Source organism: Haliotis asinina, chromosome 7, assembly GCF_037392515.1.
Source record: "Haliotis asinina isolate JCU_RB_2024 chromosome 7, JCU_Hal_asi_v2, whole genome shotgun sequence".
Lineage (NCBI taxonomy): Eukaryota > Metazoa > Mollusca > Gastropoda > Lepetellida > Haliotidae > Haliotis > Haliotis asinina.
This window is the reverse complement of record NC_090286.1, coordinates 63015536-63029046: the sequence shown is the minus strand read 5'-3', so window position 1 is coordinate 63029046 and position 13511 is coordinate 63015536. Positions and strand designations below refer to the sequence as shown.

General features: G+C 40.7%; 1 protein-coding gene across 7 annotated transcripts in view; it reads right to left on the bottom strand.

The window, feature by feature from the left end:
- The window catches only part of LOC137291651 (nucleoprotein TPR-like), a 73374-nt gene that overhangs the window by 41110 nt on the left and 18753 nt on the right, over positions 1 to 13511 (bottom strand). For all 7 annotated transcript variants that reach the window (XM_067823068.1, XM_067823072.1, XM_067823071.1 and 4 more), the window contains exons 14-28: positions 11855 to 11947; positions 10992 to 11096; positions 10756 to 10863; positions 10416 to 10540; positions 10086 to 10187; positions 9405 to 9489; positions 7882 to 7947; positions 6941 to 7176; positions 6185 to 6263; positions 5142 to 5285; positions 4293 to 4466; positions 3914 to 4054; positions 3470 to 3580; positions 3253 to 3319; positions 2638 to 2757 (exon numbers count right to left, since the gene is read on the bottom strand). In XM_067823068.1, coding sequence (XP_067679169.1) covers positions 2638 to 2757; positions 3253 to 3319; positions 3470 to 3580; positions 3914 to 4054; positions 4293 to 4466; positions 5142 to 5285; positions 6185 to 6263; positions 6941 to 7176; positions 7882 to 7947; positions 9405 to 9489; positions 10086 to 10187; positions 10416 to 10540; positions 10756 to 10863; positions 10992 to 11096; positions 11855 to 11947 — 1756 coding nt within the window. The remainder of the gene's footprint in view (positions 1 to 2637; positions 2758 to 3252; positions 3320 to 3469; positions 3581 to 3913; positions 4055 to 4292; positions 4467 to 5141; positions 5286 to 6184; positions 6264 to 6940; positions 7177 to 7881; positions 7948 to 9404; positions 9490 to 10085; positions 10188 to 10415; positions 10541 to 10755; positions 10864 to 10991; positions 11097 to 11854; positions 11948 to 13511) is intronic.

Genomic DNA, 13511 nt, shown 5'->3' with positions numbered 1-13511 from the left:
CTTTGATCATTGGAAAACAGTCGTTAGATCATTGGAAACAGTCCTTAGATCCTTGGAAGCCATTCTTGAATTACTTGAAGCCATTCTTTGATCACTGAAAGCCAGCATTAGATTACTGGAAGTCACCCTTGATTACTTGAAACCATACTTTGCTCTCACTGGAAGCCATACTTTGATCATTGGAAGCAATACCTTGTTGACTGGAAGCCATCCTGAGGTCACTGGATTGATGACTTGAAGTCATTCTTAGATCATTGGAAGCAGCCCTTGGAATAATGGAACCTATTCATAGGTCATTGGAAGCTACCTTAAGACCATTGGAACCATCCTCACATCATGAATAATTCATTGTACAATCTTCGTTTCTTTCTACTCTGGAACAAGGCTTTCGCCCTATCCAAGTCACGTTCACAGACACTGTGCATATTTAATGTCATCAGATTGTTCAACCTTCGCTCAGAAAGTCTATTTGAACTGGCACTGTGTTTTCTATTTCGTACGCTGACACCCTGTTCAGCTGGAACACTGCTGACTGGTATGGATAACCCTATATGGGCCAGATTAACTTTGCATGTTTGTGAAAATGTTGTGCCGAGGCCAGTGACGACACATTTGAACTGAAGGAAGCGTGCTCTCTGCTGATTGGCTGATTATCGGGCAATTCTGTGACGTCATTCACAGGGTTAAAATGGTCTAACAAGACTGTGAGGGATTCCCTGCCATACTCTCGTAATTCGTCAGCATTTTGGGGAAATTTACTGGGGTTTAGCACCTGATCGAGGGCAAAGGAAACAGACTTAGAGTCCTGTGGAAACCAGCGACGGAGAGAAGCAATGAGATTTTCAATGAAACCAGACCTCTTTGCTTTGAATGCTGTGATAAATCTCTCGTCAGCTTAAGCAAGTTTGATGCTACGAAAGGTTTCGTCAGCAACATTGTTCATAAATGTTTCGTCAGTACAGTAAGTTCAAATCACCTCACTGAAACATTGACAAGTTTCTCCATAAATGGCAAAACATCTGCTACCATGAAAGTATTAGCCACAAAGGAAAATGTTTTCATCTTTTTAACTAGTCCTAAAGCAACAGGATTTTCCCTTTGATTACCTTCCTCCTCTAATTCGATCACAAAATCAGCCCAGTTTAATCGCACAGATCGAATGGCTCGAGTCAAAGATAAGCACCACACTGTACATAGCTGCTTCAAAGACGCAAATTCCGTATCATCCAGCACATATCATATCATGTAGCAGAGTATTCATACAATTTATATAGTTCATTCAGTGTGTTGCGATATTCAGAGATAGATTTTGAAAGCTTTGACACATCTTGCGATGCCAGTGCCACTCTGTGCGCAATGCAGTGCATGTGTACTAAATATGGACAGTCACTTGTTCTAAGGCGAACTCCAACACCATTTCTCACACCTGTCATAACGCTCGTCCCATCTGAACTGAGGCCTACAATTTTACTCAAACTAATTCCCCATTCTGCCATTATTTGCCTTATCTTTTCACTGATCAAGTCGTCACTTCCTCTGCTGACAATAAAATTTCCTAGAAAAACAGTTTCTGCTTTTCCATCAATCACAGCCTGAAGAAACATTATCAATTTTTTTTTGACAGTGATATTAACAGTTTCATCTATTATTAATCCAATGAATTTACTTTTGGTGAGTTGTTCACTTAAGCGTTCGAGAGTAGTGTCTGCAAGAGCGGTCTCCATTTCATCGACTGATTCACCATGAGAGTGAACTATAGAGTTGAGTGACTGACACCCAGTTTGTTTTTGCTATTCCAAAATCTTGAAAATTTAGTTGCAGGAACATTTACCTGCGCTAAAAACAGAACTGTTCTCATCATAGCTGTCAACGTATCGCCCATCTTTTCTTTAGCCGCTGTCATGTGCGCATTCACAGTTTTTCTGTTTGATAAAACAAGACTCACACTGTCTCTATGTTCTTTCACTGAAGACTTCTGCATATTAATGCAGCCTTTTGTAAAGCCATTTGCTTTTGACGCTGCCTCACATATTCTGCAGTACATTTTTTCATCATCCCCATAACGCAACCTCTGAAACTCATTCAGCCAGTCCTCCTTGAATGTTCTTGTTTTAGATGTGGTTTTCATTTTTTTACCACACTCCTGTTCAGATTGTCCATCGGTATATTTTTCTGCGTCACTCTTGTCATGACTGGTTTTCCTTTCACCCGAATCAGTCCTGCTTTGCACCCAAAGCAAAAGTTCAAATTCTTCCGCTTGGTTGCCTTGCTTGTGTAAATAACCTCGAAGCAAAGTTGAATGTATAAAGAAATGTTTTGGTTTGAGACTACATTGGCCACTATGATCTAAAAATAGTATAGTGGGACACCCAGTTTCGTTTATACAACGAACAGCATCAGTTGAGTAATAATTTATTTTAAAACTCAAAGAACATTTGGGATGGATTTTTAATGTGAGCTCTAAAATTGAAAGTGCCAGTTTTTGGGACTGGCGGACATTATATATACCAGTCCTTGTCAAATTTTACCGGTCTGGAATTTACCGGTTAACGGGAACCCTGCATTTGTGAAAGTTTCATCATTGGAGGTTGACTGAAGTACTTGGAAACTCTTGAAAAACACCTTGGGAATACTCACATTTAACCTGTTGCTGGAGCTGGCTGACCTCTGACCTCAGGTCCTTGACCTCTTCTGAGGACTCTGTCTGCACCACAGAAGCAGGAGGAGCAGATGCCGACATCTGTGGATGTTCAGTGGCTGCAACATGGATTGCAGTGTCAGCAGGTAAGTTAAAGGGGAGTTTAACGCGCATGTATGTGCATATATTCTGCATGTATCAGTCCATAGTAAAAGATTTACTCCTGTAAAGTCAAGCAGCAGGTAGAGTAACAAGTACTATCCTTTCATGTTTGCCATGGCATGGATGAAAACAAAAGCTCCAGGCAGATATCTCCGATGAAGGTAATGCCTGTGCTGAGGATGGATCAAACACATCCAGGTCAGCATCAATAAATGTGTGGAAACAGATGTGACAGCTACTTGGATGCTATGTATGTCAGATGTTTGTAGAGTTTCTTGAATACAGGCAGTGTGTACCAATATAAAAGATATTACTGGGCTGCCAAACCTGGAATACAAGACCCCATGAGCAGTGGACCCTGTCAGTTTGAACTGCAGCAACCTAGACCAATGTGCTATTCATACTCCCAGTGAATACTAAACATGGCATAGTGCACTGACATTATGACTTACTTCGGGGTTCACCAAGTCTGGTCAACTTGTTCTCAGCTGCAACCAGTTTCGCTTCTGTGGCAGAGAGCTGAAAGACATTTCATGATGTAAAACCTCAGAGCAACAGTAAATTATGTAAAGGATGGAAGTCAACTTCTGCGCCATGAAAAACTCAACATTTCAGAGTACATTATATATTATTACAAATAATGAGAGAAAACAATCATCGATGCCTCACTTCCTGCTTGAGTTCCAGGACGTTCTTGTTTGCATCAGCCAGCTTGGTCTTGTTGTCCTGTGCCATCGTTTTCTCACGCTCCAGTTCTATCTGCACATTTTTCACCAGGCTCTGAAACAGACGTTCCTCATCACCATGCTGTGAACTGAGCATACTACTCTCACCATAAATGTTCATAGATAGACGCATGGACGTGTGATAAGCATTACTTCTGAGAAGTTGAGAACATTCCAGGAATCTACTTTGAGGATTCTGTAATGCACAATGGCATGTGAACTTAACATGACATCACAAATTTTGCAGCAAAGGCTAAGAACAAACAGTTTCCAAATGTAGTCCTGTAATACTCCTATTCTATCTTAGGGAACAAGGACATCCTCATATTACCAGTCAATGAAACATACTGCAGACCTCACTCGGCTATCCTGTGTACAGTTGCCTCACCTCCCAGTTACGAGTCAGTGACCTATGTTCCTCTGCCTGCACATCCATCCTTCGCTTCAGGGCATTCACTTCACGCTCATATGCACTGATCTGGTTGTTAAGACGAGTTTTGGTCTCATACTCTGCACGCTCTAGATTGTTCTGAAAACCAACAGGATAATATTTACAGACTGTATGAAGATAGACTCAAGCACAGCTTCAATGTTGTCCAATGTGTTCCTGTTGTCAAAGTGCTGCCACTCATTAACATTATACCATAGCCTCCTTAAGCTGACCAGTATGGTCTAATTATCAGTTCTCTCGTAAGTACAAATATTCTGTATGTGTGATTAATTGTATCATCTGGCTGTACAGTGTAGCACTACCATGTATGACATACCTGTATGGCCTGGAGACTTGACAGCAGCATGTTCTGAGACATGTGTTCCCGCCGGACACTCTCCAGTTCTTGCATCAGTCTGTGCTCAGAACTTGTCACCAGGTTTAATTCAGCCTTTAGGTTGTCATTCTGGACTTCTAGTCTCGTTCCATTTTCTTGTGCAGCCATCAGGTCCTGTTGGCAATGACGGCACACACACAAACTACAGTCCTATTAATCTTCAACACTAATGTCAACAAGACTACACAATAACACAAGATTAAAAAATAACAAAATGTTGAAAAAGAAAATAGGTCCTTAGCAACAGATGTTACATGGAACAGATCCTCCCATATATTACAATGCAGAATACCTGTACCTGTTTTAAGTGCACCCTCCTAAATTAATGCAGACACTCGTTTCAGAGGGCTGTCCCAAAAATGTGAGACATTATGCCACTTTAGAAACATTCTAGCTACATCCCATACAAAGACACTACTTGTGCACTTCATACACTGTACCTAAAGTGTCTTTGAAACAGTCCAGAATACATAAAACCAGTAATAACTAAACAAATAGTAAACTCCCATAACAAGTAGAGAAGTTTCCACACAAAGCAGTATTTGTACAATGAACTTGTCTGTATATAAATAACTTGCATTTGCAACAAACGTTTCTTATCGTGAACATAGTACTTGTCCTAGTCAAAGGCAATATAAACAGAACCACTAAATCAACTGTAATCTGCAATGAAGTGTGTCTGATCTGCTTTAATCAACTAATGGAATAAAAACTACAAATTATTAACTGTATTATCCCTCTTCCCATGTGATGACTGACATGTCTATGTCACTGGTTGACGAGACCTACCTCCCGCAGCAGGGTGATCGTCTGTTCGTGTTTGACAATCGAGGCACAGTACTGTTGATTCTTGTCCCGCAGCGCTGCGATCTCCTTCCTGTAGCCATCAATGTTGCCCTGGAGGACCTTGTATCTCTCTGCTGAGAAGTCAAGCTGGGCAGAAGGCAATCACAGCATGATGTACTTGTTTGACTGAGTTGAATCATGCATGGATTATATTTGGAAAACAAACCAGAATCCCCTGGTATTGACAAAACATACCTCAAGTGTAAAGTCACAGAAATATTTTTTCATTCCAATCCAGCTTTTTCTGTTTACCACAGTCTTGTTGCATATACATATTTAAATCTATGCTTTGATCCTCAAAAGTCAGTAAAAGGCAATCAAAAAGGTTCCACTGATTCATATTGATTCATCTTGTATGATCAGTGACGGTCTTACTGACATTTGGTTTGTTGTGTATCATCAGAAACAAGAGGACAATGTCATCAATATCCCTGCCAATGGCACAGTACTCTTCATGAATACATCCACCAATACACCACCAGGCCTATTCATGTTTCAGGTTTGGTGAAAAAAAATAGAGGTCAGTTTCAAAGTTGTGCTCCAGAATAGAGCACACCCACCAAATTCAGTCAAACTCGAACTTGTTGGCATAGAAATGCAATAAATATTTTTATTATTCAGAATTCAGAAACTACCTCATGGCACCAGTACACAACCAGATCTAACTATCTGCCTAGTTTGGTGAAGAAATATTACCGAAAAAGTTCAGTATATATTACCGATATATACTACATTCAGAAATTCAAACCTACCAAAAGGCACCAGTATACCACCCGATCTATCTATGTGCCAAGTTTGGCAAAAAAAAAAAAGTGAACAGTTTTCAAGATCTGGTCTGGAAACAATGAATGTGCATGAATGGACAGACAGAGCGCATTTTAATATGCCCTGCAAAACATGTTGTGGGGAATAAAAATCATACTTTGGAAGTCTTTCTGTAGAGACCACACGAAAGTAAAACTGCTGTAGATCACTTGACACCTCACCTGTGAAGCCAGTTTGGCATTTTGCACCTTCATCTCAGAGAGTTCTTGTCTGGCCTTGTCCAGCTGCTCACTGATGATCCTGCACACACAACACATGGTGGTCACTCAGCAGTCTCTATACATTATCAGTCTCACATACATATTTGGTAACAAAACAATGACAGAATCAAAGTGGTGAGCGTTGCCAGATGTTGAAAAGGTGAGTTGGGCTGAAATTGGTTTGACCATGTTGACTGCCACTCAAGAGTATAATCATAGTATTAATGCCTTCTCAAATCTGCCACTCTGAGTTGTTGTATGCTTACATCAAGAAACAAATGTCTCCTGGCGTTCTTACTGTAAGGAGATAATTGCTTCTTGTGCCTGTTTTGCCAGCTTGTGAGACCTGTTTTAAAATACCACTGATATAGCTATGAGAAAGCTCATAGTGACAAATTTGAGCAGACATGCTACAAGTATAGTCGTGGTGGCAGTCAACATGTTAATGTTGTACTTGAGAATAATTTGCTCATATGACAACCTGTATGCATGTGTATGTGTGGCTGAGTGAGGGAGTAGCTGTGTCAGTGAGTGAGTGAGTGAGTAGGTGTAGTCACATGAAGCTTCCTACCAATACAAAACATGGGCCTAAGCGTCAAACATGTAAGGATTCGAAACCAGCCTTTCGGTGCAACAATCAGTTACATTAACTACTTAAACATGACACTCACACATCCAATTTTTCAGTGAATATGAACATGAAATATGCAGATTTACCTTTCATTTTGTGCCCTTTCCTTCTTATACGTGGTGAATTCGGCTTGCATTTCTTTCAAGGCTGTCCTGGATTCGGACAGAGATTTCTCCATCTGCTGCAGGGACCCTGGTCCTCCCTGAGGGGTTTGTCCTGGGGAGGGACCTCTCATTCCTGGGGGTGGTTGTCGACCAGGGGTCTGCATGCCCCTCCCCCCAGCAGGAAGGGGAGTTGAGGCCATCATGGGTGGGATAGGCATCTAGGAAAGGCAAGACACTCCTATCAGAAATGTGGAAAATAACACCACCATAACAACTGTTCGCCACTAATATGGCAATGTCCTCCGACACTAAAGAAGAATGAAATACTTGTTTAACTTTTTGGTCGCATCCAAGATGCCTGAAATGACTGGTGTCTGTGTAAATAATCTAGTAAAATTGTAGGCTGTCACCAAATTTGGAGACACTGGGTACAACAGTTCATGAGATATTGCATCAACAAAGGTTTCAAAAATGATCAATGTGTCATGGTGACCTTGAAGATAAGGTTTAAGACTGAATCACATATCTGTGGCTATAAAACTCACCTGTACAGACCCTCCCTTTTGAAGCAGGCCTCTTTACATCTCTGGCAAACAAGACTCACCTGTACAGATGCTCCCTGTTGAGTGAGTGAGTGAGTGTGAGTTAGTGAGTATATAGCTTTACACTGCACTCAGCAATATTCCAGCTATATGGTGGCAGTCTATTAAAAAATCGTGTCTGGACCAATCCAGTGATCAACAGCATAAGCATTGATCTGCACAACTGGGAACATGTGAGTGAGTAGGTGTAGTCAACATGTCAACCAAGTAAGCGAGTCTGACCACCCGATCCCGTTAGTCGCCTCTTACGCAAAGCATAGTTGCCTTCTCCCTGTTGAAGCAGGACTCTATACATATATCTCTCTGGCGCACAACACTCACCTGTACAGACCCTCCCTGTTGAAGCAGGACTCTATACATATCTCTCTGGCGCACAACAGATTCCACCTGTAACCGCAACACAGGTGGTCAATGATAATTTGGCTGAGTTACTGTCAGCACTATCACTGATGCTTGTTGATAACTGAGCACAATTGACAACAACAATCCACATCATAAGGGTTCCATGGCACACAATCAAACAGAGGTCTCACGTCAGAGCACCGAAGATCTCATCAGCATCAGACATGATTTCAGAGTGATCAACTTTCCACTTTCATGATAAAATAATTACAACAGTCATTGTTTTTGACAGTAGAAGCATCAATCACTGAAAGCAATGAAGATGCATTGTGTAATTATCTATATCAGTGACAGTAATTACTAGTTATCCTCTGAATCGTGGGTATCCTGCAAACCGGTCAGTTATTATGGACCTGCACTGGGACTTCCAGAACGAATAAACTCATAATTTTGGTACTCTTTTAACCATTATGTATGAAAGACTTGTATTTCATCTTAAACATTTAAAAAAAGAAAAAAAAAAAAAAAGCGTGGTTAATTAATACAAAACGATTAAAAGTTGTCCAAAAGTCGTCTCATTCCCTCTCGCCTGCCAAAGAAACCACAGACAGGTTACATAATTCTGTCACCAAAGCTCTGCAGTGAAGTCATGCAAAGATTTTCAGTTAGCTGTATATTAAATGTGCAACAAGCTTATCAATTTGCGGAGTTCTCAATGTTAACAAAGCCATGTTGAATCGTTTGGTTGCCATCAAATGCTCCCAGGCGTCAGGTGATTGCATCACCATGCACAAATTTCCATGGGACCCCTCAGTTTGGGCTAAATATGTTGTTTGTGAGTGCAAAGAGAGTGTTTTGGAAGCTGTACACATTAAATCAGGTGGTTGGACATTTACCTTGCTTCCAAGATAGAAGATGCTAATTAGATTTGTTGCCATCGAGATAAAAATATCAAAACTACTAAGTAGTAAATGACTGATAACCAAAAGGATTTTGCAGGACACAACTTGTAACATATCGGTAAGGATTTCTTCCTTGGAAGTGATTTAAGTTTTGGTCAAAGTGACAGTAATATTGTAAGTAGTATTTTATTGACATTCACCTCGCTTCCAAGAGTGAAACTGTTATGTTATAAGCAATGTCATGCAAAATCCTATTGTCTATCAATCAAATGGTTGATTTAAGGTAATTAAATGTCGAAATGAGTACTTTTAATGACAGGGTTTTATTTATAAAAGTGTCAATATATGATTTGTGTACTTGTACTGCACTAAAGTATATGTGATCTGTAGGAGTACAACTAGATCCCAAGACAGTGTCTTGTGTCACTTTAAGCAACATTCAACAATAACCATGGCATCAGAAAAGGGTACAAACATTGCTGACACGGGAAATCTTGTCTAATACTGAATATAATACATGTGGTAATTAGTGGTTTAAACACTACCTGTCAACTAGTGAAGGACCCTATGCAGCCTGAAGCTGTACCATGCTACACTTACCATCTCAGCCTGGCGTGTCTTGCTAGCTCTCAGTTCCTCCAACTCAGTTTGTGTCATTTCCAGCTGTTCACGAAGCTCCTGAGTCCTGAAAATAAGATCACATTTGCAAGCGGAGCATATCTAATGATGCTGTCCGCAGAAGACAAGACAAACCACTGCCTCTTCTCCACACCCTGCACCCCTATACAACCACCTAAAATCCTGCACCCTTACACAAGCCAGCGTCACTTTTCGGCATCCTGCATCAATTTAAAAGCAGGAGCACCTTCTCCACACCCTGCACCCCTACATAAGCAGGTGTACCTTCTCCACACCCTGCAACCCTACACATGCAGGCGTACCTTCTCCACATTCCACAACCCTACACATGCAGATGCACTTACTCCACATCCTCCATCCCCAGATGAGCCATTGCACCTACTCCACATCCGGCACCTCCAGAAAAAGTGTACCTTCTCCATTTCCTGCACCCCCAGACATGCAACTGCCCCTTCACTACACCCTGCACCCTTACACAAGCACCTACACCTATTCCGTATGCTCCACCCCATTTGCATCTTGTTCACATCACACCCCTTACACGTGCCACTGTCTCTTCTCCACATGCTGCACCTTACACAAGTACCTTCTCTGCACCCTGCATCCCCACAATAAGCACCTGTCCCTGGGTCATCCACCTACTTGGTATCAGTAGCCAGCTTCTCCTCTTCCTCCCGCTTGTCACTGAGTTCCCTCACCACGCCCAGGAGGCGTTGATTCTGATCTTGTAGCTCCTCAATGCTCCTAAGACACACAAGTCAGACATGGTGCAATGCATTTAAGACTGACTTCAAATATTCTTGGAAATAAGAAAGCATGAATGCATTTGGGGTCACATGTTCACACCTGAAAAGAAATATTACCTTGTTCTTCAGGAGTAAAAGTTTTAACCAGTAGGATCACATTTCACATTGAAAGACCTAGATTAGACTGTCCATTAGAAACGTATCTGTAGAAGTGAAATGAACAAACCTAAAGGTGACCAGTTTTTCTGAGATAAGAGAGGATGAACTGGACACCTCTCCTGACGACACTTCTTCGTCACGTACAACTCGTCCTCCCTTCAGCTCCTCTACCTCCTTCACTAAGTACCGCACCTGCAACACACGCTCCTTGGCTGGTAAATGACAAACATGAACGTTCAAAATATAGAGGCCTCACTGGCATCATGAGGAAAGTGATCCTACTGTCAGGGTTCTGTCCTCTTTCATGTCACAGTAGCCAGGAGCTGACCAAACTGAAGATCAGTTGCATGACCATGGTGAGCCTAGTCACTGCTGACGATAGTTTGCCCCGCAGACATAGTCCTTACCTGGTGTCCAAGATCCACCGTCTGTTGTTGATACTTCTGTGCCTCTCTCTGGAAGTGACCCAACTTGCGGCGATATTCATCACCATCACGCTGCAACTTTTCAGATTCCTACAACACAATGAATTGTAATCATATTGAGAAGATGACATGCAAATCAGAAATATTATTAAATATTTCTCATTATAAGTACTTTGAACAATGTAGGCAATGACCAGTTACCAGCTACTGAAACTTACCAACATGGCTGTGTCGAGCTGTGACGTCAACTGACTAATTGTCTGAAGTGACATCTCATAGTCTTCACGCTGTTTCTTCATGCGAGGTGCCCGCTCTTCGATCTCCTGTAAAACAGAAGCATATACTTAAGAACATTTTGAACATTTCATGAGGGTAACTGGACATGGATTTATAGATTCAGACAACTTCTATTTGTTTTAACATGATATAATTTGGAGAGGTGTATTAAAATACTACAGCAAAGGTACAAGTGATTGTAAGCTGTTAGATTTCCAATACAGATTTATTAAAAAAAAAAGAACTATCAAGGATGAAGCTAGTGGATACTGATATATGTAATGTCTGTAAAAATACCTATGAAGAAATATCACATATATTCTTTTACTGTGCTTTAGTTAATAACTTTTGGCAAAACGTAGAACAGTTTCTAAATACCCAACTCCAGTTTAATGTCTCTTTCACAAAATTTACCATCATGTTTGGAGTATACTCAAACAGTTAAATGCTAAATCATTTCATACTTCTAGCCAAAAGATTCATTTATGTTTCAAATATTAAACAACATGCATTCTCTTTTGAGAGATTTCTTAGACGACTAAAAGACACATGTAAACTTGAAAGGTACATAGCCAGGAAAAACGATAACTTAGATGCCAATATAATATATGTGTACGTGTGTGTGTGTATATATATATATACCTCAAGGATGAGATATATATTGCCTTATATGCAATATGTAATGTATCTCAGGACTGAAATCGTAAAATGGAATAATAATATTAATAATAATAATAAAAAAAAAAAAGGAAAAAAGAAAAAAATGCCATGGCATTGTAATTATTCAAAATGTGAATCAGCTGACCTGTAGGATCTGGTCCAGGTACTGGTTGAGACGTTTGTTTTCCTCTCGCTCTAGTTCCAGATTCTCTGATGATACCACATACTCACTGTAAATCTGGCAGGGAAAGGAACACTGATATATTAACAAAAAGAAAACAAACCTTTAACAATAAACACCTGATGGAGCAACAGCATGATACATGGAAACAGCCATAGTAAGTTTCAAATATACTATAAGCTTTATTAGCTTTTAGATAACTTACAATGGAAATATCAATCTGTCAGTCCCACTATCCAAATACAAACCTGACAATACTGAATAATAGAATGGATGACGGAGGATAACCTTCAGTCTAAGCCTAAGTGTGTTGCATAGATAACTGAAGCACCCTGAACTAGCTTCACTGAACATGTCTGTCAGTATTTAGACCAGTCCAGCACTAAGTGTATTGTATGGATAAGTGAGGTAGGTATATAATACATGAGGCCAATAAGGACTAGCTGTCTTCTACAGATACATCATTTACATTTTCTCAACCAGTCGATCTTCTTTTCTCTTGAAACACTCATTGATTAGAACATGATGATATATAGATCAGCTAGAGTCCTGCTAGTGTCTAGTGCAACTGTAAATCAAGATTTCAATCAAGACCAGATGCAATCCTCTTTCACGTACAAACATCTTCATTACGAGTACAGGGACATAATCATTCATGCTAGCCTGATCAAGACAAGCGCATGGATTCTCAACCATTATACTCTGCAGAGCGTCTTGGTTTCAACAAGTCATGTAATAAATGGGCAAGTAAAACTCAGCGCTTGTGTGGAACAGTCATTAACGATGTCGAAGAGTTGAAATGTCAGCTGTAGCAGTGTCTGAGATTGTGTTGATCCTTGTTTGATTATGTAGAATGCTCTCCCTCAATACTGTCAACTAATGCTGTACTGCGTTGATTAAAGCTTTCATTTCCAGGTGGTTGATATGCTGAATATATTTTCGTTGCTCATCCAGATTCCTGGTGCCACATGGAAGTGACACACCTTGAAGTGACACATCTATGTAGAGATGGTTGTTGTAGACTTGCTCTAGCAAATAATTCCCTGCGCAGACATTGGATTGGTTTGTTGACCATAGTAGATATGGTTTCAGATTGTCAGACAGAGCTAACTGATCCGAGGTGTTGAGGTGCTGAATCAGGAACCGTTGTAATGGGTGTAGTTGTAGACGTCCTTGTCTCGTCCAATCCTGTGCTGATGTGAGCAGACTGAGCATACATGCTGCCACTCTGGTAGTGGTAATGGAGAGAGTAGAGCTTGTTCTATCACGGCTTGAATTTTTACCCACTGATCCTCTGGGATGACGATGCGGTCCAACAGAGTGATGAATCAAATCCCAAGGAATTGAAGATCTTGATTACAGTAGATTCACAAGCCATCTGAGTTAAGTTAGTAGCCTGATGGTGAAGTCTAACTGTAGTCTGAGTTGACTTCTCTCGTGATGAGCTTGAATGCCGTCATCCAGGTAAAAGGAACTGCGAAGCCCCTGCTGATGTAAGTAAGTGATGATGGACTTGGTGACCCAAGTAAATAGCTATAGGGCCAAAGATATTCCAAACGATAGTGCTGACTGTTGAACAGGAAGTGCGGATGAATCAGAAAATGCAGGTATGCATCTTGTA